Genomic DNA, 21178 nt, shown 5'->3' on the forward strand with positions numbered 1-21178 from the left:
ACACAAAGACAGAGAGACAGAGACACAGATAGATATATAGATTATATATAGAGACAGACAGACACAGACACACACAAAGACAGAGACACAGAGACACAGATAGATATATAGATTATATATATATGTATATAGAGAGATAGAGAGACAGAGACAGACAGACACAGACACACACAAAGACAGAGAGACAGAGACACAGATAGATATATAGATTATATATAGAGACAGACAGACACAGACACACACAAAGACAGAGACACAGAGACACAGATAGATATATAGATTATATATATATATATGTATATAGAGAGATAGAGAGACAGAGACAGACAGACACAGACACACACAAAGACAGAGAGACAGAGACACAGATAGATATATAGATTTATATATATTTATATATATTTAGAGAGAGACAGAGACAGACAGACACAGACACACACAAAGACAGAGACACAGAGACACAGATAGATATATAGATTTATATATATATAGAGAGAGAGAGAGAGACAGAGACAGACAAACAGACAGACACAGACACACACAAAGACAGAGACACAGATATATACATATATATCGAGAGAGAGAGACAGAGACAGAGAGACAGACAGAGAGACAGAGAGAGACAGACAGACAGACACAGATACACAAAGACAGAGACACAGATAGATATATAGATTTTATATATATATATATATAGAGAGAGAGAGAGAGAGAGAGAGAGAGAGACACACACACACACACAGAGAGAGAGAGAGAGAGAGAGAGAGAGAGAGAGAGAGAGAGAGAGAGAGAGAGAGAGAGACAGAGAGACAGAGAGACAGAGAGACAGTGATAGAGAGACAGAGACAGAAAATGTGAGAGGGATGGAGGGAGGGAGAGAGTGTGCAACTCTTCTTCTCTAAACTTCTATGTGCAGTTGTGAGTATGTCTAGGTGTGTGCACCCACCCCTGGTCCCTACACTTCTATGTGCAGCAGTGTGTGTGTGTGTGTGCACGCGCACCACCCCTGGTCCCTACACTTCCACTTCTGTGTGCAGCTGTGTGTGTGTGTGTGTGTGTGTGTGTGTGTGTGTGTGTGTGTGCACGCGCACCACCCCTGGTCCCTACACTTGCACTTCTGTGTGCAGCTGTGTGTGTGTACATGTGAGTGTGCACCGCCCCTCGTCCCCAGCTACATGTGTGCGTGTGTGCCTGGGAGTGTGGCTGCCAGCCTTGCCCTTGGACTCCGTGTGTGCGCGCGTGAGCCCCGGCCCCTTTACGCGCCTCGCGGGCGGGCACTGTGGTGACTCATGGCGGGGCTCGCCTGCGGCCCCGGGCTCTTTATAACGGCTCGGCTCAGAGGATGCTCCCGGGAGCCGCCCAGGCAGCGGGGACCTCCTCTCCGCTTCTTCCTTCTCCGCCGGCGCTTCTAGTTGCCTCGTCTCCCAGCCCCTCCTTCCCCGGCCCCCTCGTCTCCCTCGCGCTCCGGATTCGCCCCAACGGTCCCGACTGCTCGGGGGCTCCCGTCGGCGCGCCCCTTCCCGGCCCGTCCGGGTGCCCGTCCCGCCCGCTCGCCGCAGCTACAGGCGGCCCCTGCCACCTCGTGCACCCGACGTTCCGCTGCGTGGTCCCGGCCAGCGCCCCGCGCCAGCTTGCCCGCCAGCCCGCACGCCCTCCGCTTTCTCCGCCCGCTCCACCTCAGCTTGGGTCGGCCCGGCTCTCTGCCCGTTCCCCAGAGGGCGCCATGAGGACCGCGCCCCTCGTCCCGTCCCCTCCGCTGCTGCTGCTGCTGCTGCTGCTCGGGTTCCTGCTGCTCCTGCCGCCCTCGGGGGACACCGCCGTCATCACCGGGGTAAGAAGCGCCGGCCGCCCTCCACCTGCCCGGCCCCACCCTACCCTGCTCCACCCCCGCCCCGGGACCCCCAGGCTCGGGCGGCGGCTCCCGGGGACTGGAGGCAGGCAGGCCGTCGGTCAAATTCCATTTGCGAAAGCAAAGTTGTCTCTTGCCCGTCTGTCCCGCCGCCGTCTGGGACTCTCCGCCGGGAGGGTCGTGGCGGTTTGGGGGCGCGAGGCTTCGAGGGCACGGGGATGGGACAAGAGCTGAGCTCTGAACCCCCGTGTTTGGTTTTGACTTTGCGCGGAGTCTGCTGAGAGAGGGAGCCCGGTGCGCCCTTGGCCCCTGCGGCTGTCTGATCCCCAGAGCGGGGAAGCGACCCCCTTCCTCCTACCCCGGGGGCTCCCAACCTCTCGCTCCATTTTGAGGACTCCAGTTTTCCTCACAGTTCTCCCCGCATATTTGCTCCTTCTTCTTCCCCCCCCCCCCTTCCCCAAATGAAAACGCAGAGATCCCCAGTCCAACCTGAGGCTGAAGCGGGTGGAGAGACTTTGTTCGGTCTGCTCTCACCAAGCAGTTTTTCAAAGCATTTGTGTACATTTCTCTGCGGGTACCGCTCTTCTTTCTGAGGTTAGCTTTGAAAATGTTTTCCATTGCCGAGTCTTGATAAATTAACGTGGAAAAAAAAAAAAAAAAAAAAGGGACAGAGAAAGAGAGAGACACTATGGTTCCTAACTTGGGTTTCTTTTTTTTTTTTTTCTGGTGGTTTTGCTTAACTGATTTTAAAGTTTTTTGTTATTTTTTTTTAATTCTGAATTTCACAAACACCGGAATAAAAGGAGTATTTCCATATGCAAAGCAGAGAAAATAATAAGAACTGTACGTGAAACCACAGATCTCTATTCCATTACTTAGTTCTACAGCAAAATTATGGGATGATGTTTTCTTCTTCCCTCCCCTACCCCCTAAAAGACCCAACCCATACATATTGTTTAAACTTAGAAAAGATGATAGAAGTCCTCATTTTTTTTCCTAAAAGGAAAAAAAAAAACCTACTCTAACTTTCTTTTCCAGTATTGTGTTAAATATGTTGTCCTCACTGGAAAAAAATTAAGTAACAAAATACATACCATCACTAAGTTTAAATTTATAGCGCATTCCATTTTCCATTTGAAAAACCATAGTCCTTAAAAAATTTAATCTTATTCAATATATGTTTTATACACCTGTTAAAATACTCAAGTAATTAAAATTGCTTGTTTCACTAATTAGAATAGTTTATATTTTTGAAATTATTAAAATTGGAGTATAATATGTACCTTGAAAATAAGGTGCTCTAATATTAAGTGACTTTTTAAATTTTCTAATGATTTCGTATTTACAATATTTCAAAAAGAAGACTCTATTGTAATTGCTTGCTAATAAAAAGGTGCCTCCTGATTCCCCTTTCATCAGAAAATCACAGTCATTAAAGTTAGTTTATTGAAGTTTTGGGATTTTTTGGATCTTGAGGGGAGGGGGGATGTTACTTAATTTTAACTGTCTAACAGGAACTTTTAAAATCTCTGAGCATAAGATTCTGTTGGCAATATCAATAGAATGTCCCAAAAGTCTTAGTGCGGTTTTAAACTTGGTCTTCTGGGGTATTCTGTTTATTCCAATCCTCTCCCAGTAGTGCCATTTGAATGAAGTCAGTGGGTGAAGAACAAAAGACAATAGAGAATATAAAAACCAGCATATCCATCTTTATAAATATACTTTCCACGAAGCAAATCATTATTTTTTAAATAAATATGATGAATGACTTTCATAAGTTGTTATACATTTTAGAGCAACTTTAATTACAATGCATTTTAAAAGTAATTTTAGTCATTACTGATAAACAAAGGAGAATTTATATCTGCTTTCCTGATAGCAAAAATCTGAATGAAAAGTGGAAAAATTGGTCAATATCTGGCAATGTTGTCTTTACAGTGTCAGATCTCCAAATTGTCAGTGGCAAGTTTTTGTCTTTATTTGAGTTTTGTTTGTTCTGCTGACAGAGCCAGTGAAGCTGGAGGGGATAAAGACTTATCATATGTTTAAATATAAACCCTATAGTGTTGATCTCAAATGTGTTTTATTTTAGATATAATTAGAAAGTGATGTATCTATACAGATTTAAGATAACTATTGTATGAAAATGAATTGCTGAGAAAAAATACTTGTACACATAAGATATCCAGCTGAAAGGTAAAATATAGTAAAGAGAAATTTGGATATTTTTCTTCACAACTCCAAACACCTGAATAATTGACAAAAAAGTTTCCATATTCTCATGCTTGCTGATTTTAGACAGATATTATAATCATCATAACCACCAGAACTTAAAAGTTGGTCATTTGAAGAACAAATCATTGTAATGTCTACCTTTATTTTGAGAAATAAGGCAATTATATTGACTGAGAAATTTGAAGAACAATTTTAGCCATTTCATGTAAATATGTTACGATTTATAGTAAGTTAAGGACTTAGTTGTTATCTCAGTCATGTAGAGCTCATAATTTGAGATCTAATACATGTGTAAAAATGTATCTTTCAAATTCTCTATTTTTTAAAGTGGATTTTCTAACATTTTAGATTTACTCTATATATTCTCATATTTAATGAATGTGTTAAGATTCCTTCATGACATTATTGTTATATTTTAATTTTGTGTTAGGATTTCATTTTTATATTAGGATAATGTATCTGTAGGAACCGGTGTTTAGGATTCCATGTCAGAGTTTAGTTATCTGATGCTTTAGATATGGAAAGATGAAAGCACCTGTTGGTCTTACCATTTTATATAGCTTCTAGCTGAATAATTTCAGTAATTTATAAATAAAAATATTTTTCTAAATCAAAATCTTCTGATTTAAAATTTACAGACTTTGGGGAATAATTGTTTCTAATAAATAAGAGTCTTGATACAATCATATTGGCCTCTATAAAGGTTATTTTATATAGAGAAATTGTAAATGTTAAAGGGCTTTAAAATTACATAAGAAAAGTCAAGTGGCAGAAAGCTATTTGGGGAAAATAAGCATTTCTGAAACTCATATTAGAGAATTTCTGGATGTCTAGCATTTCATACTACTTTAAGAGACTTTTAAAATCCTTTAAAACTCAGGCCTAAGATATTCTGCAGTTAATGGTCATAAAATCTCATTATTCAATGTATAGTTCATAATGGCCTTGTATGGTATAAGAATAATATAATACATATGGTAGTTCTTCAGTTCAAAGGCATCTCAATCATAAAATGCTAGAAATAGAAAGGTGATTTATCTTTACATTTGGGATTTTAATAAAATAAGGTCAGTGTTAAGTCTTTTTTGAAACAGTATATCTAACTAAATATACACATATATAAGCACTCACATATATATGAGGTGAGGTGTCTATACACATTATTTATAGCATATATAGGTTTGCAACATATTTTACATATATTATTTCATTTGATCCTCATGAGAACTGTGTGAAATGGGTGCTATTATTATCCCCATTTTATAGTTGGATAAACTGAGCTGATAGAGATTAGTGGTTTGCCCAGAATCACCTAGCTAGTAAATATCAGAGACAGGATTTGAATTCCCATTTTTTTGACTCTCAAGCTCAGACTCTATATTCACTGTTAGTTAGCTACCTATCCATAAGTTATTATGCATAAAGAAGCAATTGTTAAGTAATTGTTAGGCACGCACCATGTACTAGTCACTGTGTCGGTCATGTCATTTGATCACATTACATTTAGATATTTTTCTAAGAGGAAAATGTTCTTTGCCTAATTGAGTCTACTTATTTCTGACTTTTAGGCTTGTGACAAGGACCCCCAATGTGGGGGTGGCATGTGCTGCGCTGTCAGTATTTGGATCAGAAGCCTCCGAATGTGTACACCGATGGGCAACTTGGGAGACAGCTGTCATCCATTGACTCGGAAAGTTAGTATTTGACCACCATGATTCTCATTGATTTAATTGATGGGAGGGAATGAATAATGGCCATAAGTATGAATGCCTGGGTAACATAGTTCACAATTAGAGCTTGCAGAACAATGTTGGAAACTTTTCACTTTGGGCAGATATTTATACTCATGTTTTGGTTCAAACCTGGAAGAGAGGATAAGGTAGACAATGTATGCCTTGGAAGAAGGACTTCATGTGGATTCTGATTAAGCCTAAGTCACATGTTTTATAATGCAAGAGAAAAATTAAAATGAAACAGAAATCTATCTTCTATGAAAAATCGCCTTAAAATCATACAGGGCAAAATTGAATTTAGATACACAATCCATAATATACCTTGATATATGCCTTTTTTAAAAAAAGTAGAAATAAATATCAAAAAATATTATATTTATGCACAGTGTACAATCAAATGTACTCTTATTTTTTCTAGGTTATCACAGATATTTGGTGTATCACTCAATTTAAAAAATATTTTCCCATTTTAATTTTTATTGATGGTTCATACAATAGATCAATGATTCATTTTGATTTTACACCACAATCATTTCCCAATGGCAGAAACTACTGATTTACATCCCTTTTTTACTCCCCTTGCAACAGAAAGCAGTTAAGCATCCATATCCAACATCATATGCATACCTATAATCTTCCATCTCTATGGAGAGGAAAGAAGTGTATTTCATCTTCATTTTTCCCTTCCTGAACCAAGACTGGCTATTATTTGGTCAAAGTTCAACTGTCTCTCATTGTTGTAGAAAGAGAAAAAATTTGGTAGGTGTTATTAAAAAAGAGAGACATTATTTTCACATTTTAAACCTGATTGAATATTTTAGAAAAACAATTTGAACTCTTTTTTTTCAAAAAGTAAAGGAAAACTTTTTCACATGTGGTTTAAGGCTTAAAACTGTAACACAGCCAAACATTTTACCATCTTTCCTGTGCTCCATGGTTACAGAGAAAAATTAACGTTGCTGCTCTTCAGAGAGAATTTTAATGTAATAAATTTTGACCACTTGGCTTGTTTTTAGTTCTCTGGCCTTATAGTAAGTAATATAACTTGGGAGTTGTACATGAACAGCTGAGCATGGAGTTGGCTCTAGCTTTTCCATAGCTTCACTGAGATATGTTTCTTGTTATGGTTAAATTGTTCCTCCATACCCTTATACCATCCACATACCTTATACCATCATTGCCACTCTCTAATAGTTATTCCTACTGGCATAGAAAGAGATTCACGTATTAGTCATCTATTTCAATATCAGACTTATAGGGAGGAAGGTCAAGAGAAAGGTTAAGGTGCTACTACAATCATTAGTGTTTTGGTGAGGTTCTTAAGTGGTAGTACTGAAAATGAGTCATCAGTTTTAAGTTTCTATCATTTGTTCAGATGAGCACACTTTGTTCTTTTCATTTTCATTTAAATAGTCTCTGAGAAACATAGGATATTACTATAAGCAAACTTATCAAATTACTTTATAAAATTTACTGAGACTGATTACATGATATCCAAACAATGAACTGAAGAGTAAAAATAACACTGTCAAATGAATATTTTTGGCTTAATGAAGGCAAAAGAAAAAAAAAAGTTATGCTACAAAACTAAAACAAATCTAAAAATTGAATTTAGCTAAACTGACTTGTGAGTTTACCCCCATGAAGTGATTGTTACAGTATAATTTCTTTGCTGAGTACCCTGAATCTCAGTTGTCTTAGGTTCATTGTCTCAGGTTCTCCACCTGATTTGACACCGTCTGCATAATTGTATTTTAGTTCTGGGTACCACATTTTTAAAAAGGTATTGATAGAATGAGGAATATCCAAAGGAAAGCAACAGGATGATAAGGGGCCTAAAATCATATCATGCAAGTAGAAGTCAAAAATAATTTTTAATGACAAATGTCCTTATGTTTTTGAGGGATAATCACATGGGTAAAAATTAGACTTGTTCATCTTGGCCCCATAAGACAGAACTAGGACCATTAGATTGAATGGAAAAAAACAGTTACTAGGACAAGCTAACTGGAACATTGATCCAGAATTGCTCAGAAATATATGCTTACTATATCATTAGCAATAATAATTTCTTGTTACATGAAGCTATCAAATGATATACTTCCTCCCCTTGCCTTTGTCTCAGGAGTCAACCAGATGAGATCTACCCTAGTCTGGCTGCAGTTTGCTCTATTCCAAAGTGGACTCCCTAGCAGCAGCCTTGTAGGCTGTAACATGCAGTTTTTGAGGATCTTCTCTCTCCCCAGAACAAATCCACACCAGAACTCTCTCACACCCCTCAAAAGTTGCTTGGTGTATATCTTTCATTCTTGCACTTTCTGATGCTTGACTTCAGATATCACTAAATGCTAATTATAATTTGGAGCCACATTCAGGCTTGAGGGAAGGAAAAATATCATAACATTTTGAGCTCTTCAAATGAAGAATGGGTTTCCTTGGGAGGTAGCAAGACCCCCTCTCATAAGAAGTCCCCAAGTGTACAATGGATGATCATCTACCAGGCACATCATAGAAAATGTTGTTCATTTATTGGCTGGATTTGACCTTTGAATTCTTGAGATTCTGCATACATAAACTTCATCTTCTCTCTATAAGCGCTAATACATTTTTCATGTCTTCCTGATGGAAAAATGAATGAAACCCATAAAATAGCATTTGATTTTTCATTATGAGCTTTCTTTATAATAAGTTTAAAGTATGTTGAATGAAGTGATCTAGGGTCTACTATGGAGGACAGGATGTAGAATTGGAAGGTGCTTTATGAAGATCATATGTCTGATTCTTTTCTTAATAGATAAAGAATTCATGAAATTCCATATTCTTGGAAAATGACAACTTAGAACAACTTCAAAGAGTACTCAATAACAATAATCAGTGACAATTCCATAATACTTTAATGTTTGTAAGAGGCTTGACATGACAATGTCATTAAAATAGCTAAATTAGATCCAGATTTGGTTGTTAGAGGATGTTTAATTCTAGTTACAGATGAAGTTAGAAAGATAATATAGACAGTAAGTATCAAGATGCTAACTCAAACCCTCTGATACCGGATCCATGATTGTTTCATTCGACCCTGATAATAACTCTTTAAGGTAAATGAAGTTTAGAGTAACCTTCTTAGAGTAACAGAGGAGAAAATTTAACCTAGGTTTTTCTGACTACAAGTCTAGCACTTCACATGCTATGGGCTAATATTCAAGGTTGTTGGTTTTGAAAGCAGGGGGACAGGAGTTGGCAAAAATGATTTCATTAGTATACCGAAGACATCTCTATAAATGTCTTTCTACAAGGATTCTATAAGTTGTACTCCTAAAGAATTGTCTGGAACAGAGAATTTAAATGACTTGTCCTTCAAAAATACACAGCCAGTAGATGTCAGATATGAAATCTAAAGCTGAATCTGTTTGAATCTAATGCCAACTCTGTATCCACCACACCATATTACTTCTCTCAAGATTTTGAAACTATGTTGTCATTTCATTCATGTCTGACTTTTTATGACTCCGTTTGGGATTTTCTTGGCAAAGATATTGGAGTTTTCCATTTCCTTCTTCAGTACATTTTCAAAATGAGGAAGCTGAGGCAAATAGAGTTAAGTGACTTGCCAAGGGTCACATAGCTAGTGAGTGCCTGAGACAAGATTTGAACTTAGGTTTTCCTGACTGAAGTTTTCCTGGCATTCTATCCAGTAAACCCCCTGACTGAGGCTCTTAAAATCCACAATTATTCAGTGGGAAAAAATGTATAGAGAAAATTCTGATTTGATATGAAAGGTAAAGTAAATTTTTAAAAATTGATGGATCAGGAAAAAGAAAAGTGGGGCAAAGTGAAAGTTATAGTTATATAAATTTCAAACTTCCTCTTTTACTTTAGCTCAATCATTGCTTTAAAAAATGGAATTGAGGTTCAGACTTAAAAGAATTGATAGCCAGTAAAATTTGTTTAAATGTTTTTTTCCTCTGAGAAGTGAGATAATCATTAAAATGTTCATATGTGACATTTATATTGCAAATCCAAAACTTTACAATTAGAATTTTCATCATAATCTCATATTCTGATAATTAGTTTTAACAGCAGAAAACATCCACTGAGTTAGAAAGAATGACACATACAATTTGATAGTACTCTTTGATAAGATTATAACATTCTTGTAATGAATTTTCTATATATCCTATCTAATTGTCATTTTTTGATTCTACAAAATTATCATAGTGAAGTCTGATTTTTTGACTTGCAATAAAACAACTACCAGTTGTTCTTAAACTTGAGTCAGCTGGTAAAGGCTACCAAGATCTCTACCATCTTTGAAACTAAATTTATTTATAGTTTCTTTCTCCTAAGTTTTCATAAGTTTCTTCTGGTCTCCATTCTGTCTGACCATCCTTAATCTCCATTGTTGGCTCTTCATCCAGGACATACCCTAATAATACTAGATATCCCACACCTGACCTGGGTCCTTTTTGCTTCTTTCTCTGTATTCAGTGGCTAGGTGATTCATCAGCTTTCATGGGTTCAGTTATCTCTATACAGATTATAAAGATTATTTCCAGATCTGTGTACCCAAAGCTAACTTTTCTCCACCTCAAACTCAACATGTTTAAAGTAGACCTCATTATCTTTCTCCTAAAGTGAAGGCCACTACCATCTTAGCAGTCACTCACTTTCATCCTCTGTAATTCACTTACCTTCATCCTACTTAGCAAATTTGTTGTGTAGTCTTATTTCTATCATCACAACCTCTTTTATGTGGATTTTCTTCTCTCTAGTCACATGATTTTTTACACAGGATCAGGTCCTTATTACCTTACTACTACTGAAATAACCTTTCAATTGCCTCCCTGACTTTGTCTCTTTTCACTCCAATCCATACTCCATTAATTTCCAAAATAATTTTTCTACAATATGTATTGTACCATGTTACTTCTGTACCCAATAAACTCTAGTGGCTCCCTAATACTTCTAGAATTAAATATGAAACCCACCATTTTTCATCTCAAAGTCATCACAATCTGGCTTCTTCCTGTGCTTTCAATCTTTTTTTTTTTTATATTTTACTCCCCTGCATGTACTTTATACTTGAGTGATACTGGCCTATTTTCCTCTTAGTCTATTCCTTAAATGGGATATTTCATCTCTTGACTCCTTTTATTTCAAATGAATGTCCCACAGGCCTAGAATGCTTTTTTCTTTCACCTCCAATTCCTGGTTTCCCTGGCTTCTTTCAAAGTTCGGTTCAAATCCAATTACAAAAGGCCTTTCCTTATAATAAGGGTTCATAATATGTATAGATTCAAATAGTTACATAATAGATTAGCTACTTTATTCCCATTCTCATTAATTATATTAAGGAATTGAATTTCAATTTGGAAGTTTTGCACACATAATGTTTTCCTAAATTATGCTAGATTTTCCAATATAATGTTTTTTTCCTTTGTAAATTTTGAATTAGTTTCAATTATTTTCCCATTTATTTAACCAACATTTATTTTATACCTACTGTGAACAGACTACTCTGCTAAGTTCCATAAAACTCCAAAGATAAATAAGATATGATCTCTTCTTTCCAGGAGTTTTCATCAATTAATGGAGAGAGTGTACACACAAATAACCAGAATACTTCAACCTGTGATTTCTTAGGTATAACTGTCTAAGTCTCATTAGGCCATTCATTTCAGCTTTTGCTAAATTATAAAACAAAATGCAGCAAGTTCATAATATAAGTAATAAAAGGAGGGCTTTGCTTCTGGTTGGCTTCAAAAATGGTGTGGGCCATGGAATAAAACCATTTTAATGGAGTTTAGTGTATATGATATAGAAAAATGGATTATAAAAGAGAATGGAAGATTGAAGGGCAATTGTACGAGGCCTCAAATGCCAAGCTAAGGACTTTGAACTTTATTTGGTAAGCAGTAAGGAGTCATTGAAGACGATTGAATGGTAGAGGCATATATCAAGACAGAGTCTGCTGAATTACTTCAACAATCTATTCAGCTGTAGATCATATTCTGTAGAATGTGCATTTTTCACCAGTTTTCTGATTGACCTAAATGTTAGACCAATATCTTTTCAATTGTTGTAGGTTCCCCCTTTTTACCATTCAAAAACTCATTTAAATTAATATAATAGTGATACGGCCTAGACCTATGATTTCATCGGGAAAGGGAACTTCCAGGGAAGGAAATTCCCTATATAAATACTGTATAAGTGGTTATCTACTGTGCAGCTTACCATCTTGGAAAGTTGCCTAGCACAAGAAGAGTTTGTCATTTTGCTGGTATCACACAGTTAATATGAGATTTAAGCTCAAGACTTCTTAGTTTTATGGCAATATCTCAATCTGCTATATGATGTCATCTAAAAATAATTGTATCTAGGGAACCTCATCAGTCAATAGGATATCCTTTCATTTGGATTTATCTCAGTAAAATTCTGTGACACTAGGAAACCTTTTTTCATTTGGATTTATCTCAGTAAAATTCTGTGACACTGGCAAACCTTTAGGTAAATATATCTTGCTGTTAAATATGTCACTTGATGTCTGTAATTAGCAAATTATTGAGAAAGTTATCATCTCCATAATTGAATCTTAAAAGGAGTCTTGTACTGTTTTAATGTATGTGTGGGAGAGAACTTGTCTAAAGAGAGTCTTCAAGGCCAAATGCATTTCTAAAAAAAAAATCAACTTCAGGCAGTATGATCTTATATTCTCTATGTCTTCGGTCAATTGTTTGACGCAATAAGGCTTGTTATAGAAAATTCTTCTTATTCACTTCAGTGGTTTCATAAACCATATATATATATATGGCCAATAAGTATATATATATATATATATATATATATATGTATGTATATATATACATATATATGTACATATATGTATATATATGTATATATGTATATGTATATGTATATGTATATGTATATGTAACACAATGGGTAGAATGGTAAATGTGGAGTCAAGAAGACCTAAATTTAATGCAGTCTCAGATACTTGCTGTGTGACCCTGAACAATTCACTTAACACCATTTGCTCTAGATTCTTCAACTGTAAAATGGGAAAAATAATAGCATCTACTTCCCAGGCTTGTTGTGAGGATCAAATGATATATTTATAAAATATTTGACACAATGCTTGGGATATAGTAGGTGTATAAAAGTTCATTCTCTTCTTCACTTGACACATAGTACATGCTATGTAAATGCTTATTCCCTTCCCCATTTCTTTCTTTCATAAGATTAAGAGCAAGAAAGAATCTTAAGAGATTACTTAGTTCAAATTCTTCATTTACAAAAAGAAAGAAATGATATTAAATTGCCCATGGTTTCACAGTAAGTGATTAAGCAAGCATTAGAGTCCAGTCCCTCTGAGTTTCCATTATGTCATGTTGCTTCCTCTAATACCAATTTAGTATCTGTCCCAGGGAACTCCCTTTGGTCCTAGAGGATATGGAGTAGATATTGTAATTAACTTCTAGACTTACCAAAAAGTAACCTGACCATTTGTATTTTTTATTTTTATTTTATTTATTTTTTTGCTGAGGCAATTGGGGTTAAGGGCTTTCCTAGAGTCATACAGCTAAGAAGTGTTAAATGTCTGAGGTCACATTTTGAACTCAGGTCCTCCTGACTTCAAGGCTGGTGCTCTATCCACTGTGCCACCTAGCTGCCCCCATTTGTGTTTTTTAAATTACATGATAAAACAGTGTATCATTTGTAGTCAAATGTTTAAAAAGTCTCATAAATTTGTCCAATCCATGTGCTAAGAGTGTGTGGGGGAAAAAAGAGTATATTTAATGTTCAAAATAAAAATGTGTGCCCATTTGTCCAGCTTAATCTCTTGCTAGTAGAGGACTCCCTGGAGAAAAGTAGCATTGATTGTATTGCTGGTGAAGTTTTGGAACCTGCCTGAAAGGATTCATGCAGAAGGGGCCTACACGATCCCCTAGCCAACCATTTGTTCCTCTTGGTGTGGTAATATTCATTTCAATATTCAGTGAGAAAAGGTTAAAAATGGCAAGTGCAACTTGGAACTTTTCTTCATGGATTTCACTCAAAGTATTTGTATGAGAGAGGTCTTTGTGATAAATCTCAGTTGATGAATAAGTAAGTAAATAAAGAATAAATTAGTAAAGAATAAATAAGACTTTCATAGCATCTTTCTTCTAAATAGTTCATGAGGATATATAGATAACCTTGACAAATGTTCATTTCTAAAAGTTTAAATATTGAGGCTGAAACAGAAAAAGAAATAAGAGGTTCAGATGGGGGCAATGAAAATGGAACTAGGGGAATAACAAACTGTCTTTGATGCTATCTACTGAGTATGGCACATAAGGAAACTCGAACTGAGGAGATTAATTGAAAAGTTTTAGTGATTGTGGAAATGAAATGGTTTTGTCAAGTTGCTTTTGCAACTGTTGGCACAGATGGGTTCTGTACCCTCAATGGATAAACAGAACTTCCCCATAAAGATTTTTATGGAAACTAGAAAGCAGGACTAATGGGTTCATAGTTGTTAGTATTGTCTTGGTCACTTTTGTGTGCTAAAAGCCCCATCCATGTTTTCTCCCGTTGTTGTTGTTTTTTTTTAAATAGAATCCCCATTTCCCTACTACTTGAGCTCTCTTCACCCTAAATGACTTTAACATTGGACTCTCTTCAGAATAGATTTTTTTTTTCTGTATATATTTGGTTGCATCCAGCTGCCATTGCCACTTCCTTCCTCACAAAATAAATTAGGTACACAGATGGTACAAAGGCCAAATATGATAGTTCTGACATCCTTAACAAAAAATTAGATTATGTTACATTAGATCTTTATAAAAATGCCAGCAGTATGTTTTCTCTTGTATCTAATTGTTAGTTGTCATTCCAAAGCCACTGGTTTAGAACCAAGAAAACCTAAATTCAGATTCTACTTCACACATTATATAATCCTGGGCAACTCACCTAACTTCTCTATTAACTCAGTTCCCTCATCAGGAAAATGAAGGTCTTTAAGATCCTTTTGACATCTAAACTTATGATCGTGTCAGTCTTAGTTGGATCTTCTCATAAGCATTTCATTATTTTGTTAATTGAAGCTGATGAACAAAAAACTCAAGATAAATTTTGCATTGTGGTTGTAGTATTTTTTAAAATAAATTTGTGTCCTGAACCAGTATTATCCTTGGCTACTATATCTTTCCACATGTTGAAAGAAAACTAAAAATTTGCAGATTGGCATGACTTCTTAGACTCATTAGACCTCCCCTTGATGGTGTTTGGTTTGTTTTGGTTAAACGTTTCATGGAAGTGGTAAATGTTGATGTCAATTTCTTTACTGTGTCCATTTCCTAGTTTTTCAGAGTCAGTGGTTTGTTTAAAATAAAGTTAGGTTGGAGCTGCTTTAGTTACATCATGGTTCCATAAACTACTGCTACATTTTAAGTCCATTGCATCTCTATCAGGAAGTCTGGAATCATGGCTGGTTAGAGCATCCTTCAGAGTTCTTAATCATTTTGAAGTTGTTTGCCTTTAAAATACTATGGTATAAATTGTTCTTCTGGTTCTCCTCGCCTCACTCTGCAGAAGATCATATAAGTCTTTTCAGATTTCTCTGAAACCATATGTCGCATTATTTCCCATGGTATATTGATATTCTTTTACATTCACATATCCTAACTTGTTTAACTAATCTCCACTTTATGAACTTATGACTCTTTTGGTAGGGATATAATCACTGGCATAGGTGGTATAAGTATAGATATACTAGTAAAAATTTACAACCTGCTCTCCAGAATAAATGTACTCATCACACACTTTTCAGTTTAATCTTCACCATTAACATTCTCTCCATCATCTTCTTAAGCCTAGACAATCAACAAAATAAGAAATCAAACCTTGATGTGCAATATTTACCAATTTCTGAGGTATAAATTCTCAAGCTTAAAATTTAACGATCAACTCTACTTGGAACTAGTTTCAGTCCTCTCTGGAGTGTAAGCTTCAACAAGTAGGGTCATTTCTTGACCTGAAGTTCTCCAACACATTGTTTTGCCATCTTCTCTCTGCTCACTCTGGTACTAACATCCATATCAAATTCTGTTTATTAAATATGATGGGCCCTATCAAGTTCTTCATACAAATCTACTTCCTCATTCTCAGTGACAAAGAGAAATTAGTTTTCCTACCTAAATTAATGAAATAATAAAAGGTACATCTTTTAAAAAATCAAAATATAAGTTAATAAAATAATAAATGTTTGTTTCACTAAATTAAAAAAAAAACAGAAAAAAGTAGCTTTCATTAAACAAAAGGAGAAATTGGAATTGGAATGAACTATTCACAACTGTTGATTTGTGATCCAACTGCTCAAAGGACTTCTCCCAAAGATGCATGTTACAGTTTATTCATACTTTCTCTTACTGTTTAACCTTTTAAATTTACAAAATTCTTAACCTGCAAATCTACAAATACTTCAATACTATACACTGTTAAGAAATCATCATGAAGTAGGCAAATTTCCTGATGGAAATTAGAAAAAGCTGGGTGAAGTCCAGTTTGGGGGCAAAGTGGGAGAAGAAATTACTTTGCCAAGTGGAAGTATCTAGTCCCAGAAGACAGAAGTGCTTGGTAATAAGCAAAGGGTGGCATGATGAATTTAGTCAAAACAATGATTCTTAATAAACATGTACCAAATATCCAAATTTAGGGAAAGGTTGAATCATGTTACTGTGAAGCTAGATTATGACTTTAAAGTCATATTGACTTCAAGAGTCTACTGTTAACGAAACAAGGTATTAAAATAACTTTGCAAACTTTGAAGCATGCTTTGTTTCAGTTATTAGTAATTTTTAAAGAAGATTTAGGCATCTTTTAATTTTATTTTTGCCTTCAAATATTTTGAGAAGCAGAAGCCAGAGAGCTAACCTTCATGATCAGGAAAACTTGGATTCTAGTCCCTTTGCTGACATATCCTGTCTTGGTGATAGGTGACAAATGAGCCTGGGCAAGCTAGTCAACTTCTCAGCATCCTAAATAATTCTTTTAAGTTAAGTTATACTGAAGACCTACATTGATAGAGGAATGGAAATTTCCAATTTTCTTCTCAAAGACTTCCTAGCTCAATTGGGAGTTTCCTATAATAGAAAAACCAGAAATTAAAACTCTTTATTTTCTCCTTTTACAGTTTTATAGTCAACCTAAACTGCATCCTCATCAGAGAATAACAAGACTAGTTTATGCATAGGAGACAGTCAGTTAAATAGTAATAGATCTGTAGAATATTCAAATCAAGATAAACAGCCCAAACCTGGATCTGAGTCTAGTGTCAGCTATACTACTTAATTCACTTGACCATGGTTGTGGCACAAGTCCCATTTTTCTGGGCTTCAGCTTTCTAATAAATAAATGTAAAAATAGGGGTTTGGATTAAAGTCTCTTACAAGGCTTATCATTGGCAAATGTATGCTGTCCTTTCAATAATAGCTAGAATTTAGATTACTCTTTCAAAGTAAGTAACCTCTTTCAAGGTTTCAAAATAGTTTTCATATATTTGATCATCAAAATACTTTTGTGAGAAGACTATTACAAATAGCACATTGCACATTTGAGGGAAGAGAAATGTTAATAATCTTGTTCAGTTCCTCCTTCAGTTGCCCAGTAAGCTTGGGTTTAAACCTAGGTCTCTTTATCCCATGTTGAGTATTCTTTATATTACTTGTATCAGAGACTATATCTTTTTAGCTTCCCTTTCAAGGAAGACCATGATGTCTATTTTAACAAAATTTCACCTGTATATACAGTATAATTTGCCCTGAGCCCAGTAATGCCTTTAGAGATACTACTGATAATTGTTTCCCTTCAGGGCAAAGAGGTTATAAAATATCTATAGAAGGAAAGAGACTGTGATTCTCACGAGTCCATGCAACTATTCTAGAACTCTGACCTTTTGCCTCTCACTTTAAGATATATTTTAAAGACTACAAAGGATTGTCTTCAAATTACAGGCTAAATGTATTCCAAAAGAAAAGGAAAAATAAGTTGTACACAGTAGAGTTTTAGAATTTCACATACAATTCTATTTTGTATATAACATAGCTGGGTGAATATCCAGTAGATAGAGAGTTATGTCTGGAGTTAAGAACACCTTCAAATTTAACCTTAGATACTAGCTTTGTGATCCTGGGCAAATCTGTTAATTGCCATCTGCCTCAGTTTCCTCATCTGTAAATTGAGTATAGTACTTACTGCCCAAGGTTATTATGAAGATAAAATGAGATAATAAAGTGCTTTGTAAATCCTTACATGCTATAAAAATGCTAGCTATGTTATATGCCACATTTTGCTATACCATATTATATTAAACTATATTATACTATACTGTACTATAATATATTATATTATATATTATATTTTACCATGTTTTAATATTGTGTGATTATTTGATTTGGTGTCTGTTAACTTCAGCATTTTAAAAAATGTTTTAAAACTAAAACAAAATACTTTCCTCACATTAACCCAATGAGATAGTAGATCACCTTGAACTTTTTAGATATGAAAGCCTTTGAATATGCATTTGATCATTGGTGTGTATCATTAACAACCTAATTCCAAGGAAATAGATTACTGATTATAAAGTTTATTATCTGCCTTTCCATTTTAGAAGTTTGTGTTTTTGATCCTTAAAAGCAATGGTTTTCTATATTTTTATGATAAAACAAATAAATTCTAATTTCTGGCATCTAGGAAAGGAAAAAAAAATTTACTACACCATGTTTGTCTGGGTAAATAAAAAAATGAATATTCTTCTCTAGGCTATATAAAATAATAGATTAATTTCAACAATTAATTATAACAGTAACAAAATACCAACCATTTGCTACACATACTAAATCAATAAATACTGTGAAAGTACCTGCCTGACACTTTGTTACACATGAGAGACACATTGGGGAAAATAAACAGGAACAGTATCAGCCTTCTAGGAGCTTATTGTATTTAATGCTCCTGGGGCAGCATGCACACATGTAGTATAAATAAATGCAATGTAATTTAAAGAAGTTCTATGAGTAAGAGGAGTTGAGAAAGACCTCATCCAGAAAAGGTTGTTAAACTGGGTGTTTTGTGTTCTGTAATCTCAGAATTAGGACAGCTAGATGGCACAGTGGATAGGGTGCCAGCACTGGAATTGGAAGGACCTAAACTGAAATACGGCTTTATACACTTACTAAGTAACTGTGTGATCCTAGGTAAGTTACTTAATCCCTGTTTGCTTCATTTTTCTCATCTATACAATGAATTGTAGAAGGAAATGGTAAAACACTAGTATTTTTGCTAAGAAAAACTAAAATGGGGTCACAGAACCAACTCTTTGACTAAACAACAAATCTCAGAATTAAGAAAAACAAAATAGCTATTCTGTATTTTCTTTAGCTCCATCATATCTATTTTGGTACACGTGTTATCACAGAAAAATAGAAATCTCCCCCCCCCTTTTTTTCTATCAATAGATTATTAGGTCCTTTTAGAAGAGGAGCAAATAGAAATTTTTTCTTTTATTTTTCAAAATTCACTTGGGATTGTGTTATGTGTTTATTTCCAGGTTCCATTTTTTGGGAAGAGAATGCATCACACCTGTCCTTGCCTGCCTGGGTTGGCCTGTATACGGACTACATTTAACCGATTTCGATGTTTACCCAGGAAATGATGATCACTTTTGAAATGGAATCAGTTAAATGTGAATAGCAACTTAATGTATTTAATATTTTTCCTTGTGATTATAATGAACAAGTTATATGCCAGAAAAAATCTTATTTCTTTTCCTCTTTACAAGCATCAAAAAATTGAATATATGTAGGCCTAAATTACATTTAAAATTGATTTAAAATAATGAGTTTCTTTTAAAGATATCATTTTCAATAGAAATGTTCATTTCATTTTAAAAAACTAATGTCAGAGTTTCACCTCAAAGAAGATAAAGAATATGGTAATCTGTTGTAACCCAATAATATGCCTGCTGGTCAGGAAGAAATTCTAGTGTAGTTGTATCAGCTTCTGGGACTCATGGACTGGATGGAGAAGTTCTAGAAATTCTTTCTCTTCTAGACTGTGATTCCCAGAAGTCTATTCAGGTATCCCAGAATTGGTTCCAGTTCAGAGCTAAATTAATATTTGGTTACTATTAAATGGTTAGATTGAATCTTTTTTTTTTTTTTTTTTTTTTAGATTTTCCTGTTTTCTTCTTCATAATTCCCTCAGCAGATACATATCTCTCTTAGTCCCCAAGGTACATGAAAATCTCACCTTAACTATGATTGATCTCACAACTTATTCTTTTCCCTGCTCCCATATCACTCTACTCATATTATAAGCTGGCTTTTACCAAATGTCCTGGTACAAGTCCACCATTAGTAGAAAGTCTTATCAATTCTGGGTCTGTTAGATACTTAGTGAAACCACTGGCAAAAGTCAACAATCAATAATTCTAACTCCACACCTTTTCCTAAGGTAGTAAAAGGTCTCAGAGGCACAGAAGTCAAAAAAATATTACTTTCAATCAAGCTAACCATATGTAATGAAGATGTATTGCCACTATCTGTCTGAACCAGGAGCAGCAAGTTCTGTTATTAGAGAGTTGTAAGAACAGACAGAATAGTGAGCCAAATTAATTTTTCTTACTTTTTTGATTGTTCCTTAAAGCATTTTCCCTTCATAATAGAATTTCATTTTATGAATAAGACATTTAAATATACTAAAGAACATACTATCAAAGAGGAGGAATTTAGTTTAATCTGGCATAAAACTAGTTATACTTTGAAATGAAATGTATTAAAATATCACTTGTATTTTATTTGAAATTTAAAGGTTTATTGTAATAGGTTGCTCAATATCTTGTAATTTGTATCTGTATCAATATTGCTGTGTAAAAATTCTGTATCAGAATAATGACAGTACTGTATATCATTTGATTTTAATATTATATCCTTATTTTTGTCAACAATGGTCTCAGTTTTTATTCCAAAAAGTTATAATAATTTCTAAATAGGTCACACTCTAAATCAAATGAGGACTAATAAGCTGGTAAAAAATAGAACTATTTAGTATACATACAGTTTGAACTTATGCCAAATGAAATTTTACTAGTATATATTTCGGAACATTCAAAAAAACAAGCCCAATATGCAAGTAAATGTGACAATGGAACTTAGGGGGAAATCATGACATGAATAAAAGGTTGTAATTAGGAATGAATTAATAGAATTTCACTGGGTAGTAAGTACAATTGATTATATATAGATGCACATAAACACCATTTTAAAAGATATAAAGTCTATATAAATTCAGTAAGATTGGAGAAAAAGCAAAATGCCTGTAT

The 21178-nt window shown here is 35.0% G+C and overlaps 1 protein-coding gene across 1 annotated transcript; it reads left to right on the plus strand.

Moving 5' to 3' along the window:
- The first annotated feature begins 1272 nt into the window (after positions 1–1272).
- Positions 1273–20797, plus strand: PROK2 (prokineticin 2). Its single transcript, XM_074289128.1, has 3 exons — positions 1273–1831; positions 5653–5778; positions 19406–20797. The coding sequence occupies exons 1-3, from the start codon at positions 1343–1345 to the stop codon at positions 19508–19510; spliced, it is 720 nt and encodes a 239-aa protein (XP_074145229.1). The 5' UTR covers positions 1273–1342; the 3' UTR covers positions 19511–20797.
- Positions 20798–21178: the final 381 nt, after the last annotated feature.

This window comes from Sminthopsis crassicaudata, chromosome 1, assembly GCF_048593235.1.
Source record: "Sminthopsis crassicaudata isolate SCR6 chromosome 1, ASM4859323v1, whole genome shotgun sequence".
NCBI classification, from domain to species: domain Eukaryota; kingdom Metazoa; phylum Chordata; class Mammalia; order Dasyuromorphia; family Dasyuridae; genus Sminthopsis; species Sminthopsis crassicaudata.

Excerpts from the sequence above, each read along its gene's own strand:
- PROK2 (XM_074289128.1), top strand. The coding sequence starts at position 1,343 with ATGCTCCCGGGAGCCGCCCAGGCAGCGGGGACCTCCTCTCCGCTTCTT. Across the intron at positions 1,832-5,652 it reads ACACCGCCGTCATCACCGGG|GCTTGTGACAAGGACCCCCA; the intron begins GTAAGAAGCGCC and ends TCTGACTTTTAG. Across the intron at positions 5,779-19,405 it reads GTCATCCATTGACTCGGAAA|GTTCCATTTTTTGGGAAGAG; the intron begins GTTAGTATTTGA and ends GTTTATTTCCAG.